The 21295-nt window shown below is 41.8% G+C and overlaps 1 protein-coding gene across 2 annotated transcripts in view; it reads right to left on the bottom strand.

Annotated features, from left to right (window-relative positions):
- NDOR1 (NADPH dependent diflavin oxidoreductase 1) overlaps nucleotides 1-21295 on the bottom strand; it is a 201756-nt gene that overhangs the window by 42943 nt on the left and 137518 nt on the right. For both annotated transcript variants that reach the window (XM_069241328.1, XM_069241329.1), the window contains one exon: nucleotides 6428-6535. In XM_069241328.1, the coding sequence (XP_069097429.1) occupies nucleotides 6428-6535 (108 nt within the window). The remainder of the gene's footprint in view (nucleotides 1-6427; nucleotides 6536-21295) is intronic.

The raw sequence follows: 21295 nt of genomic DNA, 5'->3' as shown, positions 1-21295 counted from the left end.
CACGCGGTCGGGCCGACTAGGCCCCGACGGGGTGCCGAAATCTACCCCGAAGGGCACCGAAGCGCTTCGATGTTCAACGCGTCGTCGTATGTGTCTATCCCTAACCGGATCGCAACGATACCGTCGAAAATCTTCCGTTTTCAGCTATCTTTCCGTTCCGAAACTCGGAGCGACAGGAACACGTCCGAACCCGATGGCGGAAAGAAAACAATCGAAGATGGAGTCGACGCCCATGCGCAATGAGCACAGAAGGAGGAGTCACTCGGTCCCGTGACTCGAAAACACTTCTTCGAAGAAAAACAACTTGTAACACTCCGACCCAACACCAGATGGCGAGCTCATGCATACCATGTGTATCTACAGCGACAGATGCCATCGAACCATACTTTGTGGTATTGTTATTTATCAGGTACATTAAAAATCACCTAAACTCGTAATCAGGGCCATAGTGTGTTTGTATTTCAGATGCCTTAATGTCACAGCCACAGAGGAGACAACTAAAACTTCTCCATTTCAGAGTGTCCATTTTGTAGAGAGCTGGATTACTCCCATCCAAGATTTGGAACAAAGCACCTCCGAGTGCAGAGGATACACTTTGAGAAGGTAAGGCTCTCTAACATTTGACAGCTTATGCTCCAGATACTGAGGGTTTAATTCCGAGTCTGGCAGTCTTGAGACCGCCAGACTCTGGGTGGCCATCGGACCACCACGGTAGTGGCGGTCTGATCTGCCACATTCTGACTGCGGCTGAAACGCCTTGGTCAAATCGCCAACACCGTCAGGCTGCAGTCAGACTCCAGCCTGGCGGTCCCGGCAGTTGTAATCCGCCACGGCAGCGCTGCAAGCAGCGATGCTCTCCGGATTACAAGTCCCATTCAGCCAGCCTTTCCGTGGCAGTTTACACCGCTGTGGAAAAGCTGGAGGAATGGGGGTGCCTGGGGCCACCTGGGGGCCCCTGCTGTGCCCATGAACTTGGCATGGGCAGTGCAGGGGTCCCCGTGCACAGCCCCATCGCGCATTTCACTGCCCGAATTATGGGCAGTGAAATGCAAGACGGTTACTGCTGCACTGCCACATTGCCGCCGGTTCGATTCACTGTTTCCGCCTGCCGGCCCTGCGGTGAAGTCGTAATAGGGCCAGCGGTGACCTCACAGCACCAGTGGTTAGGTGGTGGGTTGAGTTTGGCGGGCAGCCTCTGCCGCCTGCCAAACTCAGAATGCCTCTGAGTCACCAACTGACTCTCCCTGTCTTTTTCAAAGAGCACAAACTGGTCCCGTTATTTAATATTCTGAGTAAAGTCATGACTTTCATCAATGTTGCTGATGTAGTCCAACCAATCTATTCTCATTGATTTTCAGAAGGTCATTACATTTTATAAGGCAATGTTTCAAATGTTTGAGGAAACATTAGAGCTTTATGTGGGTAGCACAGATAGCTATTTATTGATACAGGGTACCTCTCTGGCACCTAAATAATTTGAAAGCACAAATAATTTGTGGAGTCACCCAAGAACTCCATCTTTCAAATTTAAGACCAGTTCTTTTTGAGATCCAAATTTATTAATGCATTGCGACATTTCCCTGGTTCAGTTAATTATACTTAGAAAATGTATCAATTTGTATAAATATAAAAGATTGTAAGTACTGTGATACATTGTGCTACATAGGCATTACAGTCAAAAGGTGTATCAGGACTCTCTGTAGCTTTTTCAAGGCGCCTGGAAAATGGTGACAAAGGGAAAAATAATAATAATTATTAAAATACATCAATAAAACACATAAAATAATCTCTTTGCAGTCACATTCCTCAATGTGATTTTGTTTTACAGAAAAGAGTTTACAAGTTCTGTCAGATGGTAATAACCAGAAGGCTGTTTTGTAAATCAACAAAGGTTGTAAAACCGAGTAAAAGAGACAAAAGATAGACGAGCTATGCATGTGTTGCATTATTACTACTCCTTAGCAATAACAGTATTCATAAAAAACATATCTGTCCGACTATAACTGTTGGATGCAACACTGATGTAGCACAATACTTTAATGTATATGCCATTTGAACTGAAACTGGCTATTGTCAAGCTGTATGAATAAACTGATCGCATAAAGAACTGCCAATCTATTCTTAAATGTGAAAGATTGGGGCTCCTGGGTGCCTCAACAAATGATTTAAAACAGATATGCGGGTCAACGGTTTTCACTGAAACAACGTGACCCTACATGCATCTGTACCTTACAGACAGACCTTTTTAGTCTCCGCATTAACAATATAGCCAGTGGTATAGTAGGTAAAGTCTAGAGATCTTAAAGATATTTATTTTCAAACTGTATGTTAAGCATGTAACTCTGCGTGGACTACCAGGATTGAGATGAAACGTTACGAATCCCTAACAGTAGTTCTCTCCAGAGAGAGGTAGAGTACATCCAGAAATGAACCTCCCTCCTTCCCAATTTTGAGAATGAAGACCTCTCTATTGGGTTCATGCTCCAAAACAAAAGTAAAAAATGATGCCGGTACTGCTATCTTCCAATGGAAAGGAAGGTGTTCTATGATGTGCTATTTTTAAGTCATTTGTGTCAAGATTTGTGCTTCTCTAGTGATGAGAGGATCTGTCCAGTTGTGAATGTCCCAAGGAAGATACTTTGTGTGAGTAAGCACTAATCTGGGTTGAGTAGGGAGGTGAGCAGTGCTTAATTTGAGCCAGTGGTTGCCGCTGGGGCCCACTGGCACTTATTTTTCCTCTTCAGACATTTCCTGAGAGCAAGAGAGGGAACAACAAACAAAGAGGAAAGAAGGAGGAAGAGAAAGGTGGAAAACTCATAACAAAGGGAGAAAGTAGGAACCCACAAGACCGAGATAAGGCCCACGGAGTGTCTGCAGTGGATTAAAGGGGCCGGGGATGGTTTCAAGACTATGAAGAGATTTGGTATTCAATACACTGACATTTAATAGCGCTGGCAGTAGGCTTCTGAGCCGAGCTTTGGACAACAACACTCATTCTTTTTCAATTAAAGCACTGAATGTGAGGGTATTTCCAGTGAGAGTCATCACTTCTGGGTTCAAGAAGCTGCCATTTTCATAGGTGGTGCAGCCCCTGCCCCTTACAGAGAAAGAGGTTGCAACCAACTCTAAAACTGACATGATGCGAAGCGCATTGGAAGCCACAGACAGCGGGTTCTTGGTCCACTATGTGCTCCTCAAGTCTACAACCCACATTCACAGAGTACAACTGTCCTTCAAGGACTTCCCATCTGAAAACATATATCACTCTCTAGTAGGAATCTGTATCCAACCAATGTTTTGTAACAGCAAAAGCACACACAGCCCACTGATACATCCTATAGCAACTCACTTTGACAACCCATTTTACATCTTCTTTTCCTAACCAACAGAAATGGACTGCGAGGGAAATATTGTGAGTTGTAAGACACTTGCAATCCTAAATGCACTATTATAACTTTGTGACTTTGAGGCCTCAAGCTTGCCGTTTTGTGATTTGCAGCCTTTACAAAGGCAAAAATCCTTTAGTCCATCAAGCCCTATATAATTTAGATATTCGTTTGGAACCAAACAACCAAGAGTGATTATGAATAAATCCCAGTGAGTTTGCTAATATCAACAGTAATCCATACAGAGCATGGCTATCCAAGCAAACACATAAAGAAATCCCATATGAAAATGATTACGGTAGAACAATGGTGTAGTGCAGACAGACAAAACATGTTTTAAGAACACCACATAGCTCTGTCCTTAGTCTCAGAACGTGGGTTCCTTGTGAAAAAATGACAATGAACGAAATCAACACCCTATTGGAAAAACGTAAGTCGATTTTCCTAAAAAATGATCCCTTGCAAGATTTTGTGGCAAAACAGCTGGCCTCTTTTATTGGTGTTATTGGGTTTGCTAATCAAGCACTGAGCCACAGGACAGTACCTGTTGACATGGAAACAATCTGTCATCATGCCACTAATAAAAAATGGTGTCACTAGACTCTGAGAATTTAAAAAGCTTGTAAATGAAATTGAGCAAGCAGGCGAAAGGAACCTTGAGGAAAATTGCATTATTGAGCCAATGCAATGCCAGAAATTCTTCATTCATGAATCCTGTCTTCAAAATCCTTAACATGAAGATCTTACTATATCACTTGGATGCAAATGAAAGATAAATGTATTTATGTCCAGGTCAGTGCACATCATGATTATTTTGAACTGCCAAAGTTTGGACAAGGAAACGTGTCCACTTAGATGAGCAATGGTAGTAAGAAGCTAGACCTGAGCCAAGACTGAAGTGTTCTTGTTAGAAATAACAACTACAGAAGGAAGATTGAGACTCTCCTGCATCTCTTGACTTGTTTGACCTCCCAGCAGGAAACCCTGGTGGTTACACTGGTTGCTTGGATTAGTAAGTGCCCACTTTGATTCTGTGATTACAAAATACTTTTTCTGTCTGAAACAGCTTAAGTTATCAATTGCCTCTGTAGTGTTGTGCGAGTATGAATTACATAATCCTTTTGGCTCCTGAAAGACTCTGTAGAGCTGCGACGTAAGTGTTAGAATGTGGTGAGGTGAATGCAGATTTAGAATGTTGAGTCTGAGATTACATGCAGACGAATAAAGATGTGTAATACATAGCTCTGTGTGTGGCATATCCTTTGGCGTGTACTCAGGCTGGGGATGAAGCTACACTTCCAATGACAGCATTCAACACAGGATGATTGTTGCACAACTTAAAAATTCTAAGCCTGATAATCCAATACTCTTTTAGAAGGCATATCCCAATATAACACTGTGTGGTGTGTAGAATATCCCTGCCTGGCCAGATCTGGGGTCCCAAGAATTTCAAGAGCATTTCAAGAGGATTAAGTTTGTGACATTGGTTGTCAGTCCGTAAATGGATCCTATTAAACACCAGCTGCTTTTAACTTGAAAATATATGATGTAACCAGCCTCTTCCTACCCCAAGACACACTGTCCTGAGATTATCTAACTCGCAGATCTTATTGGCCGCAAATATTCACTCAAGTTGAGAGGTGATTGATGTTTTACAGTTATGGAATGTCTTGTCATCCAAAGTTTTAAAAAAAAGCCTTATGAACTATGGGGTTGTGCTTAAAACGTAAATCTTCTCCAAACTACAAAATCAGTAGGCAGCCTTTTTAGTCCTAGCCTATTTTTTATTCAGTGAAGCACCTGGGACAACTGAATGTGTAGCACGTGCCAGTCAAATGTACTAAATAAAATACATAAAGAAAATAAAGTAAGGTCTGCATTTGTTATTTCTCCAAGAAAATGAAAGACCTCTGGGATTTCTACAGATTGCATCTCCAATATGATCAGTTGAGGCTAATGTGATTAGTTGGCATTCTTTGTAACAACGCTGAAGACACTGTGTTAGTGGCAGGAGTTTTCTTGGAATTGAAGGAAATTGGGGGGATGTCAGTGCTAATGACATGTGGGAGAACAAACACCGATGCCCTTGATATCTATGTCAAGGATTTCACACACGACTTCTCTGCACCAATGGTGTTACTAAAGGCTTTGGCATCAAGACATATCAAAGATATTCAAATTAGTTTCCTATGACATTAAGAAACTGATTGAGTATGGCAGCCTGGTACTCCATCACAAACGCCCACTTTATTATGAGTGCCATTATATATAATGCACTTGTAATAATGCAGACGGGTTATCAATCACGTATGTGCAGAGTAAACCTACCACCAAATTCTAAATCAGAGCAAAGACTGATTTTTTTTTTTAAGGCAGTTGATGTACAGAACTTCGCATTTTGTAAACGCTTTTACAGATGTACCGTTTTCAGTGTAGGTAAAGTGTAATCCACTGAATAAACATGCAAAAACATACACAAATCAAATAAAATACTAATGCCTAGTACCAAATGGGGGATAGCACACAAAAAACGTTGCAAACAAGTGAAAAATGTTTAAAGTGCAAATACTGGACCATCAAGGAAAATGAATACGATACATCAAAGTTTCACATGAGTTTGGAAAAAGTTATTCCTAAAGAAAATCTGTGGGCCTCAGAAACACGGTAGTGTCTAAAGATGATAGATAAAAAATTACAATATCCACTTGTGATTAGGGGTAGAGGATTAATAAACTTGGCAATTTCAAATTAATTATTCTGATCACTGATCTTTGACTGCAGAATAACCCTCTGAAGCAAATAACAAAATACACCATGGATGAAGATCAGTAGATGAATAATCTAACACAATTTGACTCTGTACAGGAACGGTGTACCAGAGCCCTCTCATTATTTCATTAAGAAGGCAAATAATTATACAGGACTTTCCATTTCTGCTTGAAAAGGCACACTCAATTAAAAAGGCCTACCTCTGACTTAAATGTCAGACTGATGTAAGCACATTGATTCACCAGCAGTAATGTACCTTCCAGAACTCTTACCAGTAAAGAGGAAGCAATAGAAAATGAGCGTGGCCGGATCCGTGGAATCAGGTCCAATAAGTAATCTGTAGGAATGCAGCAAGTGGTGTGAGGGAAATCGAGAAGGACCTAGGGAAAAAAAACAAATAAAAATCAAAGAGAGATTATTTTTGTCACCTTGTGTGAATGTCTATACCGCCAACTGTATTTATGTGTACGCATTATGCCAGTATGTGGACGGCACAGGAAATTAGGCCTTTGTGATTAAGCATAGAAGTCACAGATGCACGTGACATCCTAGCAAAATTCCAAGGCTCTGCTCATTCTTATCAATATGCCAGTGGTCTACGACTCAGATATGTATAAATGTGTTGGTATTCGTTGAGCACAAATCTAGCTCGAGAGCAACTGAGCACAAATCTAGCTCGAGAGCAACTAAGCACTGAACAGCACGCATGGGCATATATGGGCTACTGGACCACAACTGTGGCTCTTGGGCACTATGCTCCATCGTTTTATGCTCTGCAAACTGGGCTACGTACATCCTTAGAACATTTGCCGGAAGGGTACAAGGGATGAGAAGTCAAAGGCTTCTTAGAGAGGTAATGTGGAGGAAGAGCTCGCAACTCAGCAGTCAGTCAAAATACACAAAAACAGAAGGTCCAGTGCGGTGATTACCTTTAGTTAAAAATAAGCACTATAATCTCATAGCGAAATGAGATGCCACCGAGTTCAATAGAGGTACAGCTACAGGCTGTAATCTCACACACGATCACCAGTAAGATGGTACACCCACTGCAGTGCTCTCGCCCCTTCTCTAGAAGCTCTAATGTCTATGGTTCCAGTATGTCGTACTGACATAGGCATTAATTAGGCACAGGTGCAGTTCACTCTGGATTACCCCACTGGCCAATGCATGGATCAGTTAAATGGCTTCTGCCTTAAAGAGCTCACGCAGGTAAAAAATATTCAGTCTGTTCACAGTTAAGCCCCACTTTACCTGCTTGGTGGGAGCTGAGACTCCGATGGCGTTGTTCGGCATGCTTGCATATCTGTTTCTATCACAGTGGCCTCAGGGATGCGGAGCTGCGGCAGATGCCTGACTGCAATAACAGACCACAGGACGAGATGAGTGCGGCAGGCCTGCATAATGGTACTCGTCTTTGGCAGCTGTAGCTTCCCAGGCTTACTGCAGTCAGGTGATCGAACACAACAGTTGGTGCCTCTGGTCCTGGCCTTCAGTGGTTAGCTGTTTTTGGCAGTTGCAGCCTTACAAGCTCGTTGTAGGCAGATTCATGGTCACTTCAGCTGCTGTTTCTAGGCCAGGACTTAAGTGGATGATCGTCTTTGCCAGTTGCAGGCTTCAGATCAGATCAGAGCTTCCTCATCTATGATGACGACAGTTTTCTAGGTGCAGGTCCAACATTAGGCAGTGCAGCGCCAGTCATTTGGACACATGGCAGGGTGCCAGGAAACATAAAGTCGTTTATCGCCTTAGCAGCTTGGTGCCGTTCATAGCAGGAGCCACCCAAGGATACTGGGAGACCCACACAATATGAGTAGCTCCTGGCTTTGCTCCCACTAGCAGTCAACTTTCTCTGGGTGTTTCTCATGCTAGGAACACACTGGGCTTCTCCTCCAGCACAGTGACTTGCTTGCATGGCAATCTCCAATCTCCTTTCTTCTCTAAGCAGGCTTCTAGGTCTCATGCAGACCTCGCCTCCATCAGCAAAAGTGCAGACGTCAGGTGATGTCCGTTCACCTTTGGGAGACTTGCAGTCATACAGACACCAAGCATGGCCACACAGCAATCCTTCGAGTTCTTTGTGGACCTCCTTCCTTGGACAATAAGAATTTGTAACTGCAACAAAGTAGGGTGGTTTGGATCCCACTTCTATATTCATTTTCCAGACAGGGGAAGAGGATACACTGTCTGAGGTTACAGAACCGGTGTGGGATAGTTCTCTTTCAAATGTAATTTTCTAGCAGTAGCCCAGACACAGCCTTTGTGCAATGTAATGGCTCTCACAGAGGTAGCAAAGATGCTGGCCCCAAACAAGTGTAGCCAAATGAAGGGCACAATAACATGTGAGATGTCTGCATCTCAATGACATCAGCCTTTCTCAAGCAGTAATCGGGGACAGACTAAAGGCAGGCCCTGCTAAGAAAACTTCTTCACGATGAACAAAATAAACTACTAACCTACCCCTAACCTCTATCATAAATCAAATGGAAGCGCCCAAGATGACCTAATCAGCACCGTTTTGGTAACAAGGACCTTTTTGAATTTCTAAGGGTGGTCCTGTTTCCATACTCCCTCAATCTGGTGTCTGGGCCACTACCCTCCAGTCACAGAAATACAGTCAATACCCTTACACTGCCTGGGAAGCCTGTATCCACCTACCACCTTGTGTCATGCTAAACCAGACACTATCAATGAAAGAAATGGATCCCATTGGTCCCACTACTCAGACTCTCACTATACAGAAAGAGTCCTCCTACCACACACACTACATATCTACTGCACATTCATGCATACAGAATGCCAGCAGAGTCTGGGCTTCACACTTACATAGCAATACCGCACACTGGTCTGACACGGTAAACTAATGGTTCTCAAAACTATGGACACTGCCAGCACTGATTTGGATACCTATCCCAGGTTATGGACAGCTCTATATCAGCAATGAGGGCCATGCTTGATTCACTGATCAAGGTCAAAGAACAGATTCAGAACTTCACACTATGAGGGGACAGACATACATATGCTATACTAGCAAGGCTACAATGCCAATCAAAAAGTCAGGATACCAGTTTCACATGCAGTTAAGCACTCAGGGCCAATGTACACACATTTACCATGTAGGGAAATTCCGGTTCCTACAGGAAAAGTCAAGGATAAACTGTTGGGTCATGGGCAGAGCTCTTTGAAAAGGTGTGTCTTCAGTTTTCCTTTAATTAACCTCTTTCACATGCCGGCATCTCTTTTAACCTGCATTGTTTCTTACCATTCTACCTCTCAGCTTGCAGATCAATTAAATCAGTTTTCATACGGCTTGCATTATTTCATGCACATTCAGCCCTGTGACCTACTTTGCACTCACTTTACATATTATTCTTTCATTTCTCCTTTCTTCACATCTCTTAACATCAGACCTACTGCAAAGCATTTCCTCATATGTCATAGTTATCTAATCCCACCCCCACCTTCCCCATAATTGCTCAGCTTCATTCCTCTCTTATCTCCCAACCCTACTTTTTGCTGTTGTTACTTAAATTTGTGACTTTTTCTGGAGGAATCAGCCAAAGTTGTGATCGCTGGAAAATAAGGAGGAAGAATTTAAGAGCCAAAAATAGTTTATTATACTATGCAATAGCATACAGAAAGCAAGTATTATATTTAACTAATAGGGCAGACAGTGTGGGAGACGGAGACGTGAAGTGAAGATAAACACATCTTCCTGATTATCACCACTAAGGAAAGAGAATACTATAAAAAGACTATGTAGTTATTTTTAAGACTATATGACACCACTTGGACAATCAACAGTGAAAACATGTGAACTGCAAGAAAAGCAGGTTTAGTACCAACAAGCAAAACATCCACATAGCGAGGCAGAACAAACAAGCACTGGCTTGTATATTCTGGTAGGGCTAGAATGCGGTAAAGAGGCTTGTTTGCAATTTGTGGAAAATATACTGTTATAGGATATTATCAAGCCTTGATCTTCCCAGCAACCCAGACGCTCAGGAGCTACGATACGAATGAGAGGCAGGAAAAAGACATCTGCAAAACTAAACATGTGGGGTTAATATAGGAGAGAGGCCGAAAATGGGAACAAGTAGCGAATGAATTGTTTGGAGATAAAACTAGTGACATGCTTGCACATCTGGTATGCAAAAAGAAGGGGATATAACACGCAATAGACTCATTAAGGACCTGGAGCAGACAAGCATTATGGAAATTAATAAGTGGTGGGAAATAAGTGGTAGGCAATGACCACCTTGAAGAAATACACAGTTTGTAAGACAATGCCCAGAGGACTGAGGATATTTGTATTACTAACACTGCGTGATACGAACCAAGATCTGTTAAGGCAATGGCAAAATGATACAGTGGAATGCTCAGTTAAATTAATGGGTACATCATGCAGAACCAGGAGTGTAGCATCAGGGTGGGTGTTTGGGGTGTTACAAACCCCTAATAAATGCAAAAGCAAGGTCCCGCAATAGGCACATCTTCTGCCCCGATGTATAGCAATTTAACATTGGATTGGTGGGGGGGGCGTCTGTTTGGAGTGAGGAGAATGCGGAATCATTGCAGCAGGTGATACTTTGGGTTAGATATATTGATGACTTGTTTGTAATATGGAAAGGTGCTGAGGAGGATTTGGAAAAGATCAGCAAATCACTTGATAATAATCCAAAGAAGGTAAAATTCATATACAAAATATGTGCAAGGCAAATCGATTTTTGGGATATAAATGTCACATTGTTGAGAATACAATCTGCACCAGAATCCACAGAAAATCCACCAGCTGTTACACCATACTACACACTAACAGTGGCCACCTCAGGCATTAAAATGGAGTGTGCCATACAGAGAGTTCCACAGAGCAAAACGCTATTGCTCAGAATATGATGAATTTGAAAAACAATCCTAAGAGATGTATACAAGATTCAATGACAGACGCTATCCAACCGTGATACTCAACGATGCGTTAAAAAGAACTAAAGAAAGGAAAAGGGGGATCTCTTGGCGGTAAAAAAGAAAGAACGAAATATGGTGAACAAAGATGAAGAACCCATATATATCCTAGACTATAATACACTGCATCAAAAAGTAAAAGATTTATTGGAAGAGAATTGGAAGATACTGAAAATGGATGAGACTCTAAGGGAATTATTACAAGAACAACCAAAGTACATAAAAGGATGGATCACTTGTGAGGCCAAATATGTGATTTATGTGGATATGGAATAAGGTATGTAGGTAGTACTATAAACAAGCTAAAACTATGTGTTCTACAAAACCTAAAGCCCTCACAAATAAGGATGTTACTTATGCAGTTGCCAAGCGTATCTGAAAAGCACATGGTGGTAGCAAGGATGATTTGAGATAGTAAGGAATTCAGCACATCACAAGAAAACCTGTGGGGAGTGATTTAGAACTTGCACTCAGCAGGTCTGAATCAAAGTGGATCATTCTTATAGGAACAGAAAATCTGTGGCTGGAATGCAGATGCAGAACTATATGTCTATCTTTAATACATGCTATTTTCTAGCACATTACAAATAATTATCAAGAAGATGACTGCATATTTACAAACACACCAATAATTGGTATGTAGGATTGAAATGAATGGATAGTATGTAGGATTGAAATTAGCAGTCTATGAACCCTTAGAGAAATTTCAAACCTATCACTTAGTTTCTTTAAATGTGTGCACTTAGTGGTCAATTTACTTCCATAATTATGGCAAAATATGTAAGGTGAGAAATGTATGGGCTGATAGTTCATAGATATGAAGTAAGTGATACTTTGGATGAATCATAAGAAAGTACAAATGGTTAAGATCATGAGGAGGTAACCAGGATGACAAGGGTAATGGACGTGGAGGAGCATAAGCAATCTAGATATGTTTCTCTTCCTTCAACTCGTGATATGAACCGGTCACTACAACGCAATGTGTAAGGATATACCTTGATACATGTCCAATACATAGAATATTATAACATGAGATGACCATTCCATACCTCATTATTTGTGTACTTTGTTATTATGGGAAGGTTAAACAATATAAGACTAGGATTTTGATTTTCTTAAGCCATATTCAGGGATTGGGCAATGTATATAGCTAGGATGATTTTTATATTCTGTACTTTCCTCTTAAATAGACCTAAGAATAGCTCCTTTTTCAAGAATAGGAATATGAATCATGCACTTTATTACTATGGACGGATTAAATAATATCTACACATATTGTTATGAATGTGTTTGTAGGGTTATAATCATATAGCATACATATTCATTCCCTAATGTAACTATAATTCGCACCCTCACCATGCACCGTTAATTACCCCAAATATTATATCAGTAATTGCACCTACAATTACATCATTGATAATATTATTGCAACATTTGGAGAAAAATTATTGATTTGAAAAATGTGCATGGTGAGGGCGAGAGGTATCGTTTCCTTAGGGCACGAGTTATAATTACTTGAAATAACTCTAACTATAACAGCTGCATTTCTATGGCTTTGTGTGTGTAAATTCTGACCCTAACTATAATGTCCCTCTAACATTTATTTTTTTAGTGAATATATATACTAGGGAGATGTTGACTATTTGGCGTGAGGACTGCCTTATTGATCGAGAGGAATACACATATTTAAAAGTTGAATTTGCTAAAATCCCTTGTATTTACTTTCTACCTAAGATTCATAAAAATAAGAAAAACCCTCCAGGTCGACCCATTGTAAGCATGAACTCATATCTATTAGAGAACACCTCACGTTATTTGGATCTTTTTCTGTGTCCTTATGTGACTGCATTGCCATCTTATCTGCGGGATACCAATGATTTTTTAGCCAAAGTACATAACATTCCTTGGCAATCAAACTATCTTTTGGTTACTATAGATGTGATTTCCCTATATACTTCTATCATGCATGACTATGGTATTCAGGCCTGTAGATATTTTCTAGGCACCCGTAAGATCGAATTTTTGCAACATACAAATATGCTTTTAGCTATGTTAAAATACTGCCTTACCCACAATGTCTTCCTGTTTGATAATGAGTATTACCTCCAAAAACAGGGGACTGATATGGGGGCTTCCTTTGCACCTACCTATGCCAATTTGTACATGGGTTGGTGGGAAAGGGAAATGGCCTGGTCTGATAATAATAAGAGTTATATGGCACATGTCATATTGTGGGTCAGGTACAATGACGACCTCTTTCTCATTTGGGATGGCGGTGAACAGCTTCTCCTGGAATACATTAGTGCACTCAATGATAATGAGCTTAACATCCATTTAGACTTGAAATACAGTACACATACCATTGAATTTTTAGATGTCCTGCTAACTGTAAATAATGACATCTTGCAGACCTCTATTTATCGCAAACCAACTGACTGTAATTCTATGTTACACGGGAATAGTGGTCACCCTAAAGCCTTGAAATGGAGCATTCCGTATAATCCATTCCTGCGGGCTCGCAGGATTTGTTCAGATACTACCACCTTTAAAAGAGAAATTGCCACTATGTTTGAGAGGTTTTTGAATAGAGGTTATCCGTTGAAGATTCTATATGATGCTCAGAACAGAGTAATCAATATGTCTAGGGACAAACTGCTCTTCAAAACTGCAGTCAGAGAAGAAAATTCTCAAGAACACAGACAACCACCAAGATTGTTATTTGAATTCAATCTACAACATACAGAACTTAAAAATATTATACAAAAGAACTGGCATGTCTTACGACATGATCCCCACATTAAAGAAGATATTGGGATACATCCTCAGATTACATATCGCAAAACACAGTCACTTTGTAGATCATTTAACAAGGAGTCTGTTCTGTTCAAAGGACAATCAGTCATGGCTATCCAAAAAGAGTTTGGGTTTTTGGAAATGTGGTTGTTGCAAATCTTGGAAATCTGCACATAACACGCACAACTATCAAACATTTGATGGCAAGGTTTGTGAGATAACCGATCGCATAACCTGTGATACTGAATATGTTGTTTATGTTATTGAATGTGGCTGCCATAAAAAATATATTGGCAGCACTATTCACCAACTCAAAGTTAGATTTTTACAACATTTCAGGACTGGTCATATCCTTTAGCCAAACATTTTTGGGTAGTCCATGACGGTGACTGCAGTTCATTGATATTCTATGGGATCAAAACTATTAAAATAAATTCAAGAGGAGGAGACAGAACACTAGAGCTCCAGCAGATGGAATCTAAAATGATTCTGCTACTTGGGTCAGAAAACCCATGGGGGCATAATCTAGATGCAGAGCTTTATGTTCATCTGTGATATACCTTTTTGATTTTTTTAACATCTCAGTTTTTGTAATTGGGAGCCATCCTACGAGCTTAATAATTCTCTGACATAGCAGCAGGTAGAAAGAACTCAGAATTGGTCGTAATAATATGTCAGCTCTAGATGCAATATTCTGGCCAGTACCAGTATATTTAGTTCTATAATTTTGGATTTATAAAGATTAGTTTTAATTGTTCATTTTTTGCACATTCTTTTTATAGACTTTGTAGATTAGTTAGGTTGCATGGTTGGACACTGAGCACTTTAACAATGAGCGATTTTACTATTCTATTGACATAGGGTCATAGAATTGCTTCCTTGTGGATAAATTAATATACGGATTGATACATTCCTCCCCATATTTTTAATGAACCACCATTAATGATGGGATGAGAATTAATTTATCAAAATTATTTATGAGATCTTACAGTAGCTATTTAAATGTTTACTTCATCACTCTTTATATTATCATTTTTAGATCTTTATCATGGTGATGATTTAGACCAGTGGTTCCCAACCTGTGGGCCGGGGACCCCTGGGGATCCGCAAAGCCTCCTCAGGGGGTCCGCGACTGCTTAAAAAATGTAATAATATTAGGATCCAGCTATCAGTAATTACTCAGTGGGGGTCCCCGTGTTCCAATAATGGATCAGTGGGGGTCCCCGGGCTCCAGTATTGATAACATGGGGGTCCACAGAAGTCAAAAGGTTGGGAACCACTGATTTAGACCATAGATGGATTGTATGTTCTTGCATATACCATGTATTTTACATGTTTTATCCTGGTTTGAATTTGATTAGATTTGCTGTAGATATCTATACTAGATTTGCTGTAGATATCTATACTGGAAACGTTTCCATTTCGTGATCATAAGACTTTTATACACATGTATTTATTCAATTCATTTTATCTGAATATTTATGGATATTTATTATATTTATATGTACATTTAGATTATATGCAAGATTATTATTTTGCTTTTTGGTATAAAATGAATTGGAATTGGTGTGGAAAGATATGTTGAGAATGAAAATGTCACTTACCCAGTGTACATCTGTTCGTGGCATTAGTCGCTGCAGATTCACATGTTTGGCACAGTCCGCTGCCTGGTGTTGGGCTCGGAGTATTACAAGTTGTTTTTCTTCGAAGAAGTCTTTTTGGTCACGGGACCGAAGGACTCCTCCCTCTTTGGCTCCATTGCGCATGGGCGTCGACTCCATCTTAGATTGTTTTCCCCGCAGAGGGTGAGGATGGAGTTGTTTGGTATAAATAGTGCCCATGCAATGGAGTGAATATGTATGTATGATAAGAGTTTCTAAAAATTATTTACAAATGTTCAGATGTTTAAGGTTTATGATCTACTTCTAAACGGCTACAGGCTTCCCGGGGAGGTGGGAGGGTACATGTGAATCTGCAGCGACTAATGCCACGAACAGATGTACACTGGGTAAGTGACATTTTCAGTTCGATGGCATATGTTGCTGCAGATACACATGTTTGGCATAGACTGTAAAGCAGTTACCTCCCCTAAAAGCGGTGGTTTAGCCTGTAGGAGTTGAAGTAGTTTGGAATAATGTTCTTAGTACAGCTTGGCCCACTGTAGCTTGTTGTGCATTTAGTACGTCTACACAGTAGTGTTTAGTAAACGTATGAGGCGTAGACCAGGTTGCAGCCTTACATATTTCGCTCATAGGAATGTTTCCTAGAAAGGCCATTGTAGCACCTTTCTTTCTGGTTGAGTGTGCCTTTGGTGTAATAGGCAATTCTCTTTTGGCTTTAAGATAGCATGTTTGAATGCACCTGACTATCCATCTAGCAATGCCTTGTTTAGAGATTGGATTTCCTATGTGTGGTTTTTGAAAAGCTATGAACAGTTGTTTTGTTTTCCTGATTAGCTTTGTTCTGTCAATGTAATACATTAGTGCTCTTTTGATGTCCAATGTATGTAGTGCCCTTTCAGCCACAGAATTTGGTTGTGGGAAGAACACTGGCAATTCTACTGTTTGATTTAAATGGAATGGTGAGATTACTTTTGGCAGAAATTTAGGATTTGTTCTTAGAACTATTTTATTGTTGTGTATTTGAATAAATGGTTCTTGTATGGTAAATGCCTGTATTTCACTTACTCTTCTGAGGGATGTGATTGCAATGAGAAATGCGACCTTCCAGGTTAGATATTGCATTTCACAGGAATGCATGGGTTCGAAAGGGGGACCCATGAGTCTTGTTAAGACGATGTTAAGGTTCCATGAAGGAACTGGTGGTGTTCTTGGTGGTATAATTCTTTTTAGCCCTTCCATGAATGCTTTAATAACTGGTATTCTAAATAGAGACGATGAATGAGTAGTTTGTAGGTAAGCAGATATAGCTGCGAGGTGTATTTTTATAGATGAAAAAGCGAGATTCGCTTTTTGCAAATGTAGTAAGTATCCTACTATGTCTTTAGTAGAGGCATGTACTGGTTGTATTTGATTGGCATGGCAGTAGTAAACAAATCTTTTCCACTTAGATGCATAGCAGTGTCTAGTGGAAGGTTTTCTAGCTTGTTTTATGACCTCCATGCATTCTTGTGTGAGGTCCAAGTGTCCAAATTCTAGGATTTCAGGAGCCAAATTGCCAGATTCAATGATGCTGGGTTTGGATGTCTGATCTGTTGTTTGTGTTGTGTTAACAGATCTGGCCTGTTGGGTAGTTTGACATGCGGTACTAGTGAAAGGTCTAGTAGAGTTGTATACCAAGGTTGTCTTGCCCATGTGGGTGCTATCAGTATGAGTTTGAGTTGGTTTTGACTCAACTTGTTTACTAGATATGGAAGGAGAGGGAGAGGGGGAAAAGCGTACGCAAATATCCCTGACCAATTCATCCATAGAGCATTGCCTTGTGATTCGCGGTGTGGGTACCTGGATGCGAAGTTTTGGCATTTTGAGTTTTCTCTTGTTGCGAACAAATCTATTTGGGGTGTTCCCCAAATTTGAAAGTACTTGTTCAGAACTTGGGGGTGAATTTCCCATTCGTGGACTTGTTGGTGGTCTCGCGAAAGGTTGTCTGCTAGTTGGTTTTGTATTCCTGGAATAAATTGTGCTATTAGGCGAATGTTGTTGTGAATCGCCCACTGCCAAATTTTTTGTGTTAGGAGGCACAATTGTGTTGAGTGTGTTCCTCCTTGTTTGTTTAGATAATACATTGTTGTCATGTTGTCTGTTTTGACAAGAATGTATTTGTGTGTTATTATGGGTTGGAAGGCTTTTAACGCTAGAAATACTGCCAACAGTTCTAGGTAATTGATATGAAGTTTTGTTTCGTGTATATCCCATTGTCCTTGAATGCTGTGGTGATTGAGGTGTGCTCCCCACCCTGTCATGGAAGCATCTGTTGTTATAACGTATTGAGGCACTGGGTCCTGAAATGTCCGCCCTTTGTTTAAATTTTTGCTGTTCCACCATAGAAGCGAGAGGTATGTTTGGCGGTCTACCAACACCAGATTTTGAAGTTGACCCTGTGCCTGTGACCATTGTGATGCTAGACACTGTTGTAAGGGTCGCATGTGTAGTCTTGCGTTTGGGACAATGGCTATGCATGATGACATCATGCCTAGAAGTTTTAGCACAAGTTTTGCTTGTATCTTTTGGTTTGGAAACATAGCACTTATTAGCTTGTGGAATGCTTGCACTCTTTGTGGACTTGGAGTGGCAATTCCTTTTGATGTGTTGATGGTTGCTCCTAGATATTGTTGTGTTTGACACGGTTCTAGGTGTGATTTTGTGTAGTTGATGGAAAACCCCAGTTTGTGAAGGGTTTGTATGACAAAGGTGGTGTCGTTTGCGCATTTTTTTACTGTGTTGGTTTTGATTAGCCAGTCGTCTAGGTAAGGGAACACATGTATCTGTTGTCTCCTGATGTGTGCTGCTACTACTGCTAGACATTTTGTGAACACTCTTGGTGCAGTTGTTATTCCGAATGGCAACACCTTGAATTGGTAATGTATTCCTTTGAATACGAACCGTAGGTACTTTCTGTGAGAAGGGTGTATTGGTATATGAAAGTACGCATCCTTTAGGTCTAATGTGGTCATGTAATCTTGCTGTTTGAGCAGTGGAATGATGTCTTGTAGTGTGACCATGTGAAAATGGTCCGATATGATGTAGGTATTTAGTGTCCTGAGATCTAATATTGGTCTTAATGTTTCGTCTCTTTTTGGAATTAGAAAGTACAGGGAGTAAACTCCTGTGTTTTTTTGTTGTACTGGTACTAATTCTATTGCATCCTTTTGCAGTAGTGCTTGAACTTCTAGTCCTAAAAGTTCTAAATGATGTTGTGACATTTTGCGTGTTTTGGGGGGGATGTTTGGTGGGAAGTTGTGGAATTCTATGCAATAGCCATGTTGGATTATTGCTAATACCCAATTGTCTGTTGTAATCTGTTGCCAAGCTTGGTAGAATTGGCTTAGTCTTCCCCCCACTGGTGTTGAGTGAAGGGGTTGCGTGACTTGAAAGTCACTGTTTAGGTGGAGGTGTTTTTGGAGTCTGGAATCTTCCCCTACTCCTTGGGAATTGACCCCCCCGATAACCCCTGAAACCACCCCTTTGGAAGGAACCCTGATATGGTGTGGTTCTTGATTGTTGGCTGGTGGTGTCTGTGGGTTGGCCACGAAACCCCCCTCTAAATGGAGTTTTTCTGAAAGAGCCTCTGCTCTGCGGGGAGTAGAGTGCGCCCATGGCTTTGGCCGTGTCTGTGTCCTTTTTAAGTTTTTCAATGGCTGTATCCACTTCCGAGCCAAACAGTTGTTTCTCGTTGAAGGGCATATTAAGGACAGCCTGCTGGATTTCAGGTTTGAAGCCTGAAGTGCGTAGCCAAGCGTGTCTCCTTATGGTGACAGCAGTGTTGACTGTTCTTGCTGCAGTATCGGCTGCGTCTAGTGAAGAGCGGATTTGATTGTTTGAGATCGTTTGTCCCTCTTCCACTATTTGCTGCGCCCTTTTTTGGTATTCCTGGGGAAGATGGTCTACGAGAAGTTGCATCTCGTCCCAGTGTGCGCGGTCATATCTGGCCAGCCGCGCTTGTGAATTTGCGATGCGCCACTGGTTGGCTGCCTGTGACGCCACTCTTTTCCCTGCCGCGTCAAATTTTCTGCTTTCTTTGTCCGGAGGTGGGGCGTCGCCAGATGTATGTGAATTTGCTCTTTTGCGAGCTGCCCCTACTACCACAGAGTCGGGTGGTAACTGTGAAGTAATAAACACTGGGTCTGTGGGTGGTGGTTTGTATTTCTTATCCACCCTTGGGGTGATGGCTCTTGATTTTACGGGCTCCTCAAAAATTTGTTTTGCGTGCCGTAACATCCCTGGTAGCATTGGGAGACATTGATATTGGCTATGTGTAGCCGAGAGGGTGTTAAATAAGAAATCATCCTCTATAGGATCGGAATGCAGTTGGACATTGTGGAAGTCTGCAGCCCTAGCCACCAGTTGCGAGTATGAGGTACTGTCCTCTGGCGGTGACGGCTTTGTGGGGTATGACTCGGGATCATTGTCCGGCACTGGGGTGTCATACAGGTCCCAAGCGTCTTGATCCTGATCGTCATGACTTATGGTAGTTTGCGCTGGTGAGTGCATTTGTGGCGGTGTTTGTGCCGGCGATGCCTGTGGAGGAGAGGGCGGAGGCGTGACTTTTTTAACCACTTTGGCTTGTGGTTGTGTGTCATCCTTTGGAAGTCCGATCTTTCTTTTCCTCATGATTGGGGGAAGGGTTGATATCTTCCCTGTATCTTGCTGGATGCACAGTCTCTTTTGTGTGTAGTCCGATTCTACACTTTGGAGCTCTTGTCCAAATTTGTGCATTTGGCCACTTAGTCCTTGTTCCTCTGAGTAGGATGAAGGTGTGGTATTTTTCGGCGCCGAGAGAGAATGTTTTTTCGGTTTCGGCACCGACAGAATTTTTGTTCCTTTCGGCACGGATTCTCGGTGCCGATGTCTTTCGGTGCCGGTATCTTGTTTTTGTCTCTCGGAGCCGCTTTCTCGGCTCCGAGGTTGCTCCATGGCGGTCCCTCGACCGGAGTCGGGTGTCTTCGCTATGGGCGTGCCCTTTTTCGGCCCCTTCGACGGGTCGCCTGATTTATGGGTCGAGCCATGGCCTGTTGGCAGTGGCGTCCCCTGGGCTTTTGGTTTGTCGATGGATTTACTTTTCGACGTCTTACTCACAGTTTGTTGCTGTTGTTCGACGTCGGAGTCTCCGGATTCTGATTCCGGAACCGAGAATGTTTCCTCTTCGTCGTCGAAACGTTGTTTTGTCGACGTGGACGCCATTTGGTGACGCCTGGCTCTTCGGTCCCGGAGTGTTTTTCTGGACCGGAAGGCTCGACAGGCTTCACAGGTATCCTCCTTGTGCTCGGGGGACAAGCACAAGTTACAGACCAAGTGCTGATCTGTATAAGGATACTTACTGTGACATTTTGGGCAGAAACGAAACGGGGTCCGTTCCATCGGCTTCGATGTCGCACGCGGTCGGGCCGACCAGGCCCCGATGGGGGATCGAAACTGCCCCAAAGTCTTCCGATGATCGGTGTCGATGTACCTAACTATCCCGATACCGAACGGAACAATACCGACGCTTTCTTCCGAGATTCTGACTAACTTTCCGAACCGAAACACGGAGCGAAAAGGAATACGTCCGAACCCGACAGCGGAAAAAAAACAATCTAAGATGGAGTCGACGCCCATGCGCAATGGAGCCAAAGAGGGAGGAGTCCTTCGGTCCCGTGACCAAAAAGACTTCTTCGAAGAAAAACAACTTGTAATACTCCGAGCCCAACACCAGGCAGCGGACTGTGCCAA

The sequence above is a fragment of the Pleurodeles waltl genome, chromosome 6 (assembly GCF_031143425.1).
Source record: "Pleurodeles waltl isolate 20211129_DDA chromosome 6, aPleWal1.hap1.20221129, whole genome shotgun sequence".
Classification (NCBI taxonomy): domain Eukaryota; kingdom Metazoa; phylum Chordata; class Amphibia; order Caudata; family Salamandridae; genus Pleurodeles; species Pleurodeles waltl.
This window is presented reverse-complemented; position numbering and strand designations above follow the sequence as displayed.